Source organism: Zootoca vivipara, chromosome 5, assembly GCF_965207765.1.
Source record: "Zootoca vivipara chromosome 5, rZooViv2.hap1.1, whole genome shotgun sequence".
Lineage (NCBI taxonomy): Eukaryota > Metazoa > Chordata > Lepidosauria > Squamata > Lacertidae > Zootoca > Zootoca vivipara.
In genome coordinates this window covers 61,625,625-61,638,935 of record NC_142588.1, presented here as the reverse complement: position 1 = coordinate 61,638,935, position 13,311 = coordinate 61,625,625, and the positions used below count along the sequence as shown (strand labels likewise).

The 13,311-nt window shown below is 43.9% G+C and overlaps 1 protein-coding gene across 6 annotated transcripts in view; it reads right to left on the bottom strand.

The window, feature by feature from the left end:
* Nucleotides 1–1,447: 1,447 nt before the first annotated feature.
* SLCO2A1 (solute carrier organic anion transporter family member 2A1) overlaps nucleotides 1,448–13,311 on the bottom strand; it is a 58,596-nt gene continuing 46,732 nt past the window's right edge. For 4 of the 6 annotated variants that reach the window (XM_088670758.1, XM_088670759.1, XM_088670756.1 and 1 more), the window contains 8 exons: nucleotides 12,312–12,393; nucleotides 10,619–10,783; nucleotides 9,050–9,239; nucleotides 7,908–8,067; nucleotides 6,453–6,622; nucleotides 5,086–5,150; nucleotides 4,108–4,228; nucleotides 1,448–2,370 (listed from right to left, as the gene is read on the bottom strand). In XM_088670758.1, coding sequence (XP_088526884.1) covers nucleotides 2,250–2,370; nucleotides 4,108–4,228; nucleotides 5,086–5,150; nucleotides 6,453–6,622; nucleotides 7,908–8,067; nucleotides 9,050–9,239; nucleotides 10,619–10,783; nucleotides 12,312–12,393 — 1,074 coding nt within the window. In that variant the 3' untranslated portion in view covers nucleotides 1,448–2,249. The remainder of the gene's footprint in view (nucleotides 2,371–4,107; nucleotides 4,229–5,085; nucleotides 5,151–6,452; nucleotides 6,623–7,907; nucleotides 8,068–9,049; nucleotides 9,240–10,618; nucleotides 10,784–12,311; nucleotides 12,394–13,311) is intronic. The other 2 variants (XM_088670757.1, XM_035132883.3) reach the window with 1 other exon arrangement.

Here is a 13,311-nt window from a genome sequence, read left to right as displayed (position 1 = left end):
ACTACCAAGTAAAAGTATTTTGTGATTATTGTTCGAGAAATTGCAGAGAAGTGGCCCACTAAGGAGATACCTGCCCGGGCCATTAAGATGTTCTCCAGCAGTCACCTGTTGATTCCGTTCACCCTCCAATCAATATTTGGCTCGGATTTGAAGGAGGGGTCATGACTTGGAGCAATGTCACAGTCAGAATGGGCTGACTCTGTACAAAGCAACTTCACATGTTCCCAACACCAATCCACGGCACTACAAGCAAACTAGCCACTAGAGGGAGACAACTGCACTCTGCTGACCTGAATTACACAACTTCAGGCAAGGTCTTCCCACAGGTCCGTTTATGGCCCTGGGCGTCTGTCAAACTTTCATCAAAACAGAACCCAGGGTGGCTTAAGTATCAAGGCAGGGATACGTGATCTCGTCAAACTGAGTAGATTGAACTGCAGGCTTGCAGGAGAGAACAGCAGGATGGTGGAAGCACAACTATCCCTCCTGAGGAAAACACGGTTTTCATACTAATTTGCCAGAGAAGTTCAATGTACAAGAATGGAGAGGAGACACTGCTCTCTTTTTTCCACCCTTTTGTTCTCCGGGATTGCAGCTGAGCTCATGTAAGAGCCATGCTGGCAGGTGCTGATGGGAATTGTAGTCTAAAACATCTGGAGGGGGCCGGATTGGCAAAGGCTGCTCTAAGCCAAGGTTTCCAGCCCACAAACACCTGTCTTTTCACTCAAACATTTTCTGTTTTACAAAAGGCATTAACAGTGCAGTATTACACAAGTTTATTCAGAAGTGTGTTCAGTGGGGCTGACTCCCGTGTAAACAGGGCCGGCCTGAGACCTTTTGGTGCCTGAGGAAAGGTTTGTCACTGATACCTCCTCCCTAAGATCTGGGCGCCGGTGTCCTGGCAGGGAGGGAGGAGACCAGCGGCAACACAGCTCCCCGCCTTCCACTGCAATGCCTTGCATCTTTCAGTGCCTCTGTCTGGAACATTATCTCACAGGGTAGACCTGCGAGCTAAAAAAAGGTTATAGTGCCACCCAGTGGTACTTTGATTTATAATGGCTAAATTTCAATATACCTAATTACCATAATTCAGAGATGTTAAAGATGTTGGTTTTGTTTGAGCCTTAAAAATGTAAACAAATCTCCCCCCTCCCCCTTTTCGGAGGGCAAAGTAATGAAACGCAAGGTATTTTTATTTAAAAAAATAAAGAAACTTGGGTACTTTCATCATCAGATATGATGCAATTTCCTGCATTTGAAACAAGCCAATCTGTTTTGGAGAGGATTCGCTGAATGGAAATTTTGATAAGCACCATTCCATGTATCCCAAGATCAGACGTGACATCACTATGGCAACAGAAAGGCCTGGAGGCCGGGAGAACGCTGGGAGCCGACTCCTTCAAACACATACACAAATAAATAGAGATCAATAAAAAGCGTGAAGAAATGGGGGGAAAGTTGATTTTATTTAAAAATTCAATATATATATCACAACAACGAACTTTATACATTGAGTGGAATTTACGTCCACTCTACCTGTGTAACGAAGGAGAGGGGAGAAGAGCGAAGGCACAAAAGTGGGTTGGCCCAAGCAGAGTTATAATCCCCGCCCCTCCTCCTTGTTCCATACCTTAGTCAATCATGGCATAATGTAACATGCTTGCTGGAGTCGGTCCATACAGGGAGCCGCTGGCAAACAGAACTGGTCGCTCCTCACCAACTTCAAATGCTATTTACACGGTTCTCTTAACTTCATCAGTTTTTGTGTGCCATTCCCATCCAAGGGACCTGCTTGCTTCTCCTCCAACCCATATGACCTATCTCCTCAGAAGCATCCTCCACATGTTGAGCCTGTCATGGGGGCTGCAGAGTGCGTACTCTCAATCCCAAAGATGGCTTCCCTCGCTGTAATTTGCTGGCTGCCCCCTTTTTCTTTCCGAGGCCTGGGGGGGGGGTTTCAAGGCAGCTGCCTCTTGAAAAGGTTAGCCGGCTGCACTGGCTCTTTTTAACACTGATTAGGTGCTTGGTCACCGAGAGTCCTGTTTGTTCTTCATTTGACAACATGTCCTTTTAAGCTGAGCTACCCACGGCAGATGCTGATAATGCAGAGTTCTAAAAGTTCAGCTGCTAATATGAAATGGTTCCCTTACAGTTTTATTTTTATTTTTTAAAAAACAAAAGGCACAAAGGCCGAGTATTGTTAGTAAATACAGGCATGGAGCTAAATTGAGATGGGTCTGGTTGCGGCGCTATACTAGGCCGGCAGCTTTGTCTTGCACGTTGTATTCCTTGTTCTTCGTCACCCTCCAGCCGATAATGGTTAAGAGAAGGATGCCAATGATTTTGTAACCCACTTGGAGGCCTAGGTATCTGTGCCAAAGAGAAAAGAGAAGCAGGAGGCGGACACAGTGAAACTTGAATGGAACAGACCTCGAGATGAAAGCAACCTTCTGTTTTAGAAAGGCACCCAGAAACATACTGAGTCCTCAGGGACGCAAGTGGAATGGTAATAGGGCCTTGGTAGGCTAAGTACCCAGACTGCTAAGTTGCATTCTAAAAAACTTCAGACAAATTCACACATGCATGCAGTTGCATGAAAAGGAAGATTTTGGCATTGGGACCAGTCCTTTGTGGAGGGCAGGAGTGAGGTAAGGAGTTGCACACCTTTGCCCTTTAAGCACCAACAACAGAGAATAGCTGACTGGGGCTGTCCAATGAAGGGCATTCAATCTTTGCTTTCTCTATGCTGAAGTCAAGTTCCCCATTTTTTGGGGTGTGTGTGTGTGTGTGCCTTTTTAAAAATTACTTTTGCTTGGGCAGGTTTGCAGATGCCAGAGCCCTGCGGGAGCACGGCACCCATGTTGAAAGCAGGAAGTCTGGGGATTGTGGAGAGAAATCCCTTCTCCTCCACTTTAAATCTTGGAGCCAGACTTTCTTGCCTCCAAAAAAAAAGGGGGGGGGATGTCTTTCTCCCACAATAATCACTCTCCTCCCTTGAGGGATGAACAGCGACTACAGATTTGACAGCCACAACAGGAAGAGCTTCATTATTGCCTGGCACTATTTCAAATTATTATTTTCAGCAGAGGCAGCTCTCCGATGCCACCGGGTGTCAATGGCGCGTATATGTGCAAATCCTTTTTTTGTTGTTGGCAAACACCCATCTATCCAAGAGAAAAGCCTTTGCAACATTCCTCTGGGTGAAGGGGTCCTCTCTTAGGCACTGATGTGGAGATTTCTCTTCTAAGGAAAGGGAATGACTGCAGGGTTCCTAGGGCATAGGCTCAGGGGGAATTCCTGGTGCTCTAGTCTGGTCCGTAGACCTGGGTCATGTAAGTCTTTCCAAAAGGATTTTATGTTTTTTAAAGAAAAAACCAAGTACCACGTACAGGATGCCAAGACGTGTTCACATATTGATGGCCTGAGGAGCTCAGATAATTGGGTCTCCCATGAAAACAATACATTCAGTAATTCTCAGGTTCAGCAGGGAGTTTTTCTTTCTAAATCACAGCCTCAAGGCTCAGCATGATGCAGCTGCACACGCAGGTTAAGAGAGCAAGAATCGGAGCGCAGGGTGGAGAGGACATGAAGATTCAGGCAGCAACCAAGCAAGCCTGACATACAGCTGTCAGCAGGGATAACTGCAGCCATGGGCTCCAACATCAACAAAGCCACATTACAAGCAGGGAGCTAGCTGCCTTGCTGACCCTTCAGCCCTAATAATTCCTAAGGGTTAAAATAGACAATGCTTCAGCTCCAGATCTATGCCCTAAGGGCAGGTGGCTTTCTGAACACTAACTGCCAAGCATGGCAGGGGGTGGTGGTGGAGGGATTTGGAAGGGGAGTCTAGCTTTGAGGGTGGAGGACTTGAACACCCCGGTGCCAGCAATTTGCATTAGGAGAAAGGCTCCTGGCCAAAGCATATCTGTCTGCACTGGCAATTTGTGTGGGGTTGGGGTGGAACTGAACTTAATGGGCATAGATGCGGAGCTAACGTAACACAAAACTCGGCCCCAGTTTTGCATCTGCTCTGCACTGCTGGGAGTTGATTTTCCGCACATCAGGTTTTTTACATCTCCTGGGAGATAAACTATACAGGTGGGTTACCTGCTGCGGAGGACGTTATTGTCGTAGTACGTGCAAGATCCGCTCTTGTTGCACTGTTTCCTCCACCAGATGCACGAGGAGTCGATGAGGAAGCCAAAGAGGGCAGGAGCTGGCAACCAGGCTTCAAAAGAAAGAAAAAGGGTGAGGACCAAAAGGGTCCAATGGCAGGCAAAGCATCTCCCCACTGCATCTCTCACAGTTAGCTCTGGGTGGTATTATTATTATTATTATTATTATTATTATTATTATTATTATTTCTATACCACCCTTCATCTGAGGACCACAGGGTGGTTTGCAACATAAAAACACAAAAATACATAACACCATAACACACACACACACACACACACACACACACACACACACACAGACACACCAGAGTTTATTGTTTATTTTTAAAAATATTTTTAAATATTTAATTTTAATTTTTTAAAATATTTTTAAAATATTTTTTATTAATTTTTAATTATAACAAACATCATATAAACTTAAACACTGAAAAGAAGAAGTGTGCATGCACACGAAAGCTCATACCAAAATAAAAACTTAGTTGGTCTTTAAGGTGCTACTGAAGGAATTTTTTTATTTTACTGAAAAGAAAAGTTTAAATACAACTGTAACATTTTCCATACTTTTTATACAATCAATACAACATCAAAATGTGGGATTTTCAAATCCATTTTCTTCCCTACCCTCTCCATGGTTCCATTACTTTCATTATTAATTCATGCATGTACAAATTAAATTTTCCATCTATTTGTATCTAATTCTATCTTTCATTAAAATATTGCAAATGTTATTTAGAATCCTGTTGATGTATCATCTTGCATACAATGCTTTGATATATATGCAATAAATATTTCCCATTCATTCCCACACACACAGTTTAAAAGGTCATAGATTGCCCCATTGAACACAGCAGGATTTACTTCTGACTGTACATATTTATTAGTATTGCAGCTCCTGGCGGACACTCACCTAGCAATCTCATCAACAGGAACTGGACTCCAATGGCAAATGACTTTTCATCAGGGTTCACCACCCTGAGTAGGATAAAAACACAGTTTATGAGATAAGACTTTTGGCTCAAAAGCTAGTTGGTATTCTCTGGGAGAAAGTTAAGAAGCTTGATGATGTTTTGTGGGTTCATGACACAATGCAGCAAGGTTCAAAGCGGCCAGATCTTTCATAGAGTAAAGCTGAAAATGTCCTGCCCACTTGCCATAAACCAGATCCTTGCTGGAAAAATGCAACCTGTGCCATTGATATAGATATGTAGTGCAACCCGTACAGCAAGCTGGCAACAAATATTCAAACAGTTGTTCAAAAATAATTTTACACCAATTATCAAATTTGTGAGAAAGAGACAATTACTTACAAAGTGCCATGAAAACTTACAGACTACCTAAAATAAAGTGAACTTGCAATATCAGATTTTACTAGGTTCTTACAAATTCTTGACTCAGTTTTTCATTTTTTTCTTGTTTTTTAAATAAGTTCAAGAAGATTCAAGAAGAAGGTAAGTTCAACGATGTTCCCGGTAGCTGTGAGGTGCAGATGAACCCCCGTATGAGGTTATAAAGAAGACAGGGTGCCAGCTTTCTATCCCTGTTTCGCCCTAGCAGTCCATACAGTTGAGAGGCTGCTGTTTCGCCCCCAGTGGGGCCGATTTCTTGGCTTAAGCCAAATTGTCTCTCCAACTATATTTAGCACTAGTAGACACATTAATGGCACGAGACTACTGAAGAAGCCTAGAAAACTGTGCTCAGGCAGTGTGATATCCGCCAACCCCAACATATAAAATCCTTTTTCTATATCTGTGAGTCACCATTTTATGACGATAAAGTTGGGGGAATATATGAGAACAAATGAATATAAAAGCCTGTGGATCCCCCTAAATTACAGGTAAGTCTTGCAGAGGTTAACTTCTTGTGTAGCGAAATGTGCCCTGGCCCTAAGTTAGAAATGGATGACTCCATTAATTTCAGTTTCTAATTTTTCCAGTCTTGAATTTAATTCATCCAGTTTCCATGTGTCTGTGATATTTTTTTAATCACATGAAAATTCACCCACATTTCTCCTAATATTTGCATTTGCACACAATTTTGCCTAGCACAAGCATTATTTTTTTTGGCAGCAACAGAATGGACATTTGTGCATTATTTTCATGGTTACCTGCATTTTCATATGCATTCTTTAGATGGCAAACTGCACTGCAAAATTCAAAGGTGTGGATCCTGAAGGAGAGCTATCTTTTGGTTTGCATATCGATTCATGCATGATATGTGAACTGGAAGAGTTAATGTGAATTCCCCCCCCTCCTCTGCCTTGCAGTGCCTACTTACCTTAGCACCATCATGTAGAGAGGGTTGTGACACAGGCAGGCAACCAATGCAGCAAAGGAGATGAGGAAAATAACAGGCAGCAGCAAAGAAGCACAACGGACTGGGCAGGAACCAGTCTTTGCTGAGGACTGGCCATTGCTGGTTTTGATACAGGAGCAGTTTGTGTAGATCTGGTTGGAATAGCAGAGGAGAAAGTCAACTTCATTTCTGGGAATCCATTATGTTCAGGGAGGGACCACAAGGTTTGGTGCTGGAGCAGAGGATCTTTGCAAGCAGAAGGCCACAGGTTTCAATTCCTGGAGTCTCCAATTAAAAGGCTTGGGTAGCAGGCAACGTGGAAACCATCTGCCTGGAAAGCCGCTGTCAATCAGAGCAGCAATTTGGTCGTCAGGGGAGTGTGGGAATACGCTTGTGGAAGCAAGGCAGTACTGCACTAATGTGACTGAGAATTCATACAGTGCTTTTAAAAATCAAATGTGCGATTTGAAAACTTGCGATTCAACCCCCTGAGAGCTTATGGCAGTTCTCAGTACTATGAATGTGGACACACAGGTAAATGAACAGATAAAAAAAAAAAGTAGACGTGCTAATACTTGATCCAAATTGGTTCAGCCTAGGTCGCAAGAACCACCACAACCATCATGTAGAAAAGGTTGTGGCACAGGCAGGTAAGCAATGCAGCAAATGAGACAAGGGACATAAGAGGCTTCCAACAGAAGCTCATATTTTGGCTGTGTATGTGACATGCCAATGATATACTAGTGATATTATTAAGAGGGCCCTTTAGGGTGATCTTAAGTATTGGGGTTGGTACATCAGGCTTCCTCTTGAAGATGTAGGACATGAGCCAGTGTAGGTCAAAACCTGGATTGTGTTTGGAAGACCATGTAATACCAGATCATCTTACTAGTGGAGCAATCAAATGAACCAGTGGTCCATTTGCCCACTCTGTTATCAACTTTGAATGGCAGAAACGCTTCAAATTCTCAGACACAGCTTTCCCCAAGACGCTGCTTTATTGGGGATGTCTGGAATTGAAACCTGTGGAGCATGTCTTCTCCAACAGAGCTATGGATTCCCCACTAAGTCACTATTTTCAACAGGTAGGCCAACTGCAGCTGATACTGAGTATAACTCAATGACACAGGAGCCCAAAGCAGAGGTGTCCTCTGAACTGAGCACAACAGTGGTACCTTGGTTTGCAACCACTTTGGATTACAACTGTTTTGGATTACAACTATGTCAAACCCAGAAGTGCGTGTCCCTTTTTTTGGGATCACAACCAATTTTGGGGGGGAGGCCCCATTGGCAAAAGCACACCTTGGGTTACAACCGGACCTCCGGAACGGATTATGGTCGTAAACCAAGGTAGCACTCTATTTAGATTTGAGGCCATTAAGATGAGTGGACATTCAGTATTCCAAATCCTTTTACCAGCCCCTGGAGTTTTCATACCTTAACCCTGGATGTGGAAGAATTACTGAATAAACCAGTACAACCAGCGTGGCAGGGAGAAAGGTACTCCACGCCATCATCTCCACAGACTGGGTGGAAGAGATAATCTGAGCAGGAGCACATCCTGTTGCATTGAGCCTCTCCTGGGGAGCTTGATGTCCTGCCAGAAAAAGAGAGGCAAAATAAAATGAAATTAAAGAAGATGGGTGAAAGATGTTTTTTTTTTTAAAAAAAATGCATTGGGTGATTAACCTTTGTTTTCCAGTCTGTTATTGTTGAGTTCTTGCCACTTGGAAGTCTGGCCTCCTGCCTAGGACTTACCCACCCAAGATACGTCTGAGGTTTTTCAGTGAACTTGCGTCGTAATTATTACTCACACGCACATGCAGACAAAACACTCACGTACCTGGGTGGGAAAACATTTGATGCCTGGAGGAATCAACCTGAGCTGAGTCTTACCAGTCAAAAGAAAAAGAAAAACCCACCACTGAACACCCAAAGAAGAACAAAGACGGAAAAACCCAGTCAAAAGAAAACGAGAACGAAAACTGGGAACATTCTAGGTGCAAAGTACGATCCAAGGTCAGTATCACATTGGATGTGTACAATATTGAGAGCTGCCATTTAGACAGACCTTGTCCACTTTGACCCCCATCAGCTCTCTGAGACCTCAATTAGAGAAATTCCATAGCCTTGGGAGCCCTGAGAGTCTTTTATATGGAAGGTGACCCGGAGTCAGTCTCTTTTAATGTGCCAATCACATTTTCTACCACTCAGCTTTCCCGCTCTCAGAAATACCATGGGGAATAGAAAGAATAGAAAGGAGGAAGAAATGATTCAGCGGCAATTGTTGGGGTTTATCAAAGGAAAGTGTGAAGGGGAAAATCTGCGCACCCATGATTTTAGAGTTGATGACTCAAAGTCAGGGATGGTGAATCTGTGTCCCTCCAGATGTTGCTGGACTCCAACTGATGTTGCTGGACTCCAACTCCCATCATCCCTAATCACTGGTCAGGCTAGTTGGGGCTGATGGGAGTTGTGGTCCAGCCACCTTTGGAGGGCCACAGGTCCCCCACCCCTGCACTAAATTCTAATTCCCCACCCGCACCCCATGGTGCTTAATGGAAAGCAGAGCACGTTACCTGTCTGGATAAATTTCTGCTATCTTCTCTGTAGAGCAGCCCATGAAGAACAGAGGGAGGCAGCACAGTGTGGAGGCAAGGAGCACACTGATGGCAAATCGTGGGATAGCTTTGAGGGAGAAAGCAAAACGCTTCATGACGAGGCCTCCAAACAGCATTCCTAGGGCAGCTGCAGGAAGGTTCACAGATCCTGCAAAAAAAGGGGGGGGGCAGTGGTTCATAACTGAAAGCAACTTTATTCTTTAGCAAAAGCATGAAGTCAGTCTTACAGCTGGCGTAGAACTGTCCTCTATTTTGCATGGCGAGGCCAACAAAGAGTCATTCCTACTGAGTCCTGGCCACTACCTCAGGGGCTGCTCCACACGCAATGGGATTCCTACAAGGGGAGCATCCTCCTTGTGAGGGTCTGCATGAATCCTGCATATAACAACCAGTTGCAATGACTTCATGTTTGTAATTCAGAAAAAAGTGTACTTGTTCTGGGCAATTAAGGTCAGCCTCCACACTAGGGGATGGAGGACTCCTCTTGCTTCCAACACAGCTTTGTCCCATGTTACAGGCAGGATTCAAGATAGAAGAAGTGTTGTGGTGTAGTGGTTAAGAGTGGTAGACTTGTAATCTGGGGAACCGGGTTCGCGTCTCCGCTCCTCCACATGCAGCTGCTGGGTGACCTTGGGCTAGTCACACTTCTTTTTTAAGTCTCTCATCCCCACTCACCTCACAGAGTGTTTGTTGTGGAGGAGGAAGGGAAAGGAGAATGTTAGCCACTTTGAGACTCCTTCGGGTAGTGATAAAGCAGGATATCAAATCCAAACTCCTCCTCCTCCTCCTCCTCCTCCTCCTCCTCCTCCTCCTCCTCCTCCTCCTCCTCTTTAGACTGTTTCAGAATGCTTTTGTTGCATTTTTGAATTATGTAACTGTTTGGCCACGCTGCAGGGCCCTCAGCTTGTTTAGAAGGGTGATAGTTTATCCTGCCTATCTCAAAGGGTCTATCTAAGGAGAGTTTGGCTTAATCACTTAACTGAGGAAACTGTAAGTGTGTAGTATATAGATACATACATATGCAGAGAGAGAGAGAGAGAGAGAGAGAGAGAGAGAGAGAGAGAGAGAGAGAAGGAAAGGAAAGCACAGCGAGCTGATTCACAACCAGGATAGACAGAAATGCTTGACCGTCGCCCACACAAACACTGTCCAACTGCAGAAGGCCCCACAGCAACTTCCTTAATTAAATTATTTTTGACTCCATGACTCCCAACACCCACAAACATTTAGAGCTCTGCCAAACCAAAGTCTGCCCTGACTCCTGAGTAATGTTCATTGCCTGGTGTGTTAAAGGGCACCCATTCTTTCCATGAGTGGCCCAAGAAATCGGGTGATAGCCAATGATTGCCTAGTTGCCTTTGACTGCCCTACCCTGTCCTCCTCCAATCAGATTGGACTGCCAGCTGGACAGAAGGACAGGCTCCAAAGCCTTGAGGAACGTAACCTGGCTATAACTTTATTCTGAGAATGTTTGAGCTGTAATAACTAAAAATCACGATTAGTGGAGAGGCATTGCCATTCCCTCACCAATCAGGAAGTTTGCATAGGAAGAGGTGGCGCCAAACTGCTTCTCCAGGAACTTGTTGAGGAAGGTGGAGAGGCCAGCAATGACGGAGGAGAAGCTGCACTGGGCCAAAACCAGGAACATGAAGAGCGGGTTGAGGAGCAGCCTCAGGAAGCCTTGGGGGAACTCTGAAGGCAAAAACAGGGGAACAAGTCAGTCATAGAGAGGGCTTCACCAGCTGCATGAGCAACAGAGACCATGCTTTAAAGCAACAACAACACTCTTACGATTTCATTTACAGGTGAAACTTGGAAAATTAGAATATCGTCAAAAAGTGCATCTATTTCAGTAATGCAACTTATTATTTTTAATTTTTCTTTTAATTTTTACAAATGCTTTCTTTTGGAAATTCTACAGTAATAAAACAAATAGTTACAATAATACAAAAATAAACAAAAGTAAACATCGCTATTACATTTCATTAATTACATTCTATTTATAATTGACCCGCCCAGCGACAAATAATTACAATTACAATTACAACAAATAACGGCTTGACATATCTTGCTTTGCATGTCATGCATCTATCTCATATATTGGTTTCACCTTTTAAGTTGCGTTACTGAAATTAATGCACTTTTCGACGATATTCTAATTTTCCCGAGTTTCACCTGTATTTAACACATTTTTATCATGCTCTTCATTCCATTTAAAATTGTCGTGCGGGTTCAAAATTGGTTAGATGCAGCATTAAAACACAACAATAATCCCATAAGGGGAAAATAAAAAGGTTGTTAAAACATACACATTTTAAAAATTCATGGGTGTACAAAAGAGTTTCAGCCTACCGCCAAAAGCACTGTGATGGAGGGTGCCAGGTGAGTCTCTATAGCAGGGATGGAGAACCTGTGGCCTTCCAAATGTTGCTGGACCATGCTAGCTGGGGCTGATGAGAGTTGTGGTCCACCAGCCACAGGCTCCCCATCCCTGCTTTGTAGGGAACAGCATTCAATAGATACGGTAGAACACCGGTACTTAAGAGACCCTTTCCCTTGTTGTCACATATCTTACCCTATCATAAATGTTAGTTACACCAAAAAGTCCCGTGGAATTCTATTCCCATTGGGCCAGACTATTAAGGCATGTCAAACCTGGCTTCTGTTTCTAAAGTCAGTGATGCCTTGGCTGGACTGATTTAGGTTCTTAACTGCCTTCTGCTAAATGCTTAGGGAAGGGTTACGTATCAAAAGCAGACTGTGGTGGGTTTACATTAACAATTTCTTGTGCTATCAATGGCTACAAATCATTATGTCTATGGGCATGTCCCTGTCCAGAGGCTGCATGCGTGTGAAATGCCAGTTGCTGGAGAACAACCTCATGTCCTGCTCAAGGCTTCTCAGAGGCAGCAGGCTGGCGACTGCCAAATGTGAGGCTGGACTAGATAGGGCCTGGGTTTGGCTCCAGAAAGGTTCTTTGATTCTTCCTTCTTGCAATATGCAGCATGGTCATATGTAGCTAAACTGATGAGCTTTGCACAAAAGCAGCAGAGGCTGCAGCCAAGAAGCTTTTCAGGAGAGCATCAAAATAACAAAATCATACACAGCTGCTAGCTAAGATAAGGATACAGGTGTGGGTGCTAAGGGATCCTGTATTTCTAAACAGTTCATTTTTTGCAGTCTAGCCTGAAAGCTGAAAGTTGGTAAGAAAAGCCTTTACTTTTGGTAAATTCTACCAGTGATCCTTCCTCTGCCTTGGCCTTCTCAATCTTCTTCAGGACGTCCACCTCAAATTCTGCCTGCTGGGACAGAAGCAAAGAGAATGGTTTTTTGTGTGTGTGTGAATAGGAGGGTGATGGTTCATTTTGTCCTCTAGAAACAAGGCCCAGAGCATGCAGAGCAAGCATGAAACAGGATGCAGATCCTGGGAGCAGGCCCAGCAAAAGGAAGAGAGAAATTATTGTGGGGTGTGCATGTTCTTCTCCGAGCATAACAGCAACAGCAAAAAAGACTGAGGCAAGAAACAAAACAAAAAAAAGGGGGGGGAGGCAGGCACATCTGGAAAAAACCTGACCTTGCCCACAATACAAATTACATTCCACCTGCTTCCATACAGGTTTCTTTGATTTCATAGATGTCAACTTTTCCCTTTTCTTGTGAGGAATCCTATTCGGAATAAGGGAATTTCCCTTTTAAAAAGGGAAAAGTTGACAGCTATGTTTGATTTGGCTATTGCCAAGGCTGGAACCTTTACCCCCATTTTGAACACTGACTTGATGAATGCGAAGGGAAGCTATGGCAGAACTTCTGCCTCTTGATTTACAAAGTGATTGGAACGCTTTAGGGGCTGCTTTTGAGCTACTTTTTGTACTGCTTGGGGTACCTGCTATGTCCACCTACAGAGAGGGATACTGAAAAAGCTCAGTTGGTAGAGAGCATGAGACTCTCGATCTCAGGGCTGCGGGTTCGAGATCCACATTGGGTGAAAAATACCTGCATTGCAGGGGGTTGGACTAGATGACCCTCGTGGTCCCTTCCAACTCTACAATTCTATGGTAACTGCTCTCCTGCCATCATGAAGGGTAATAACAGAAAAGGGAAAACACATACACACTATAAAAGCCTTCATATGAGATTAAGATGAGGATGCATATTTCTCCCCTCTTACTGTATTTCAAAGTAAGGAAAGGACTCAGAGCTATACTGAATATGCAAGACAA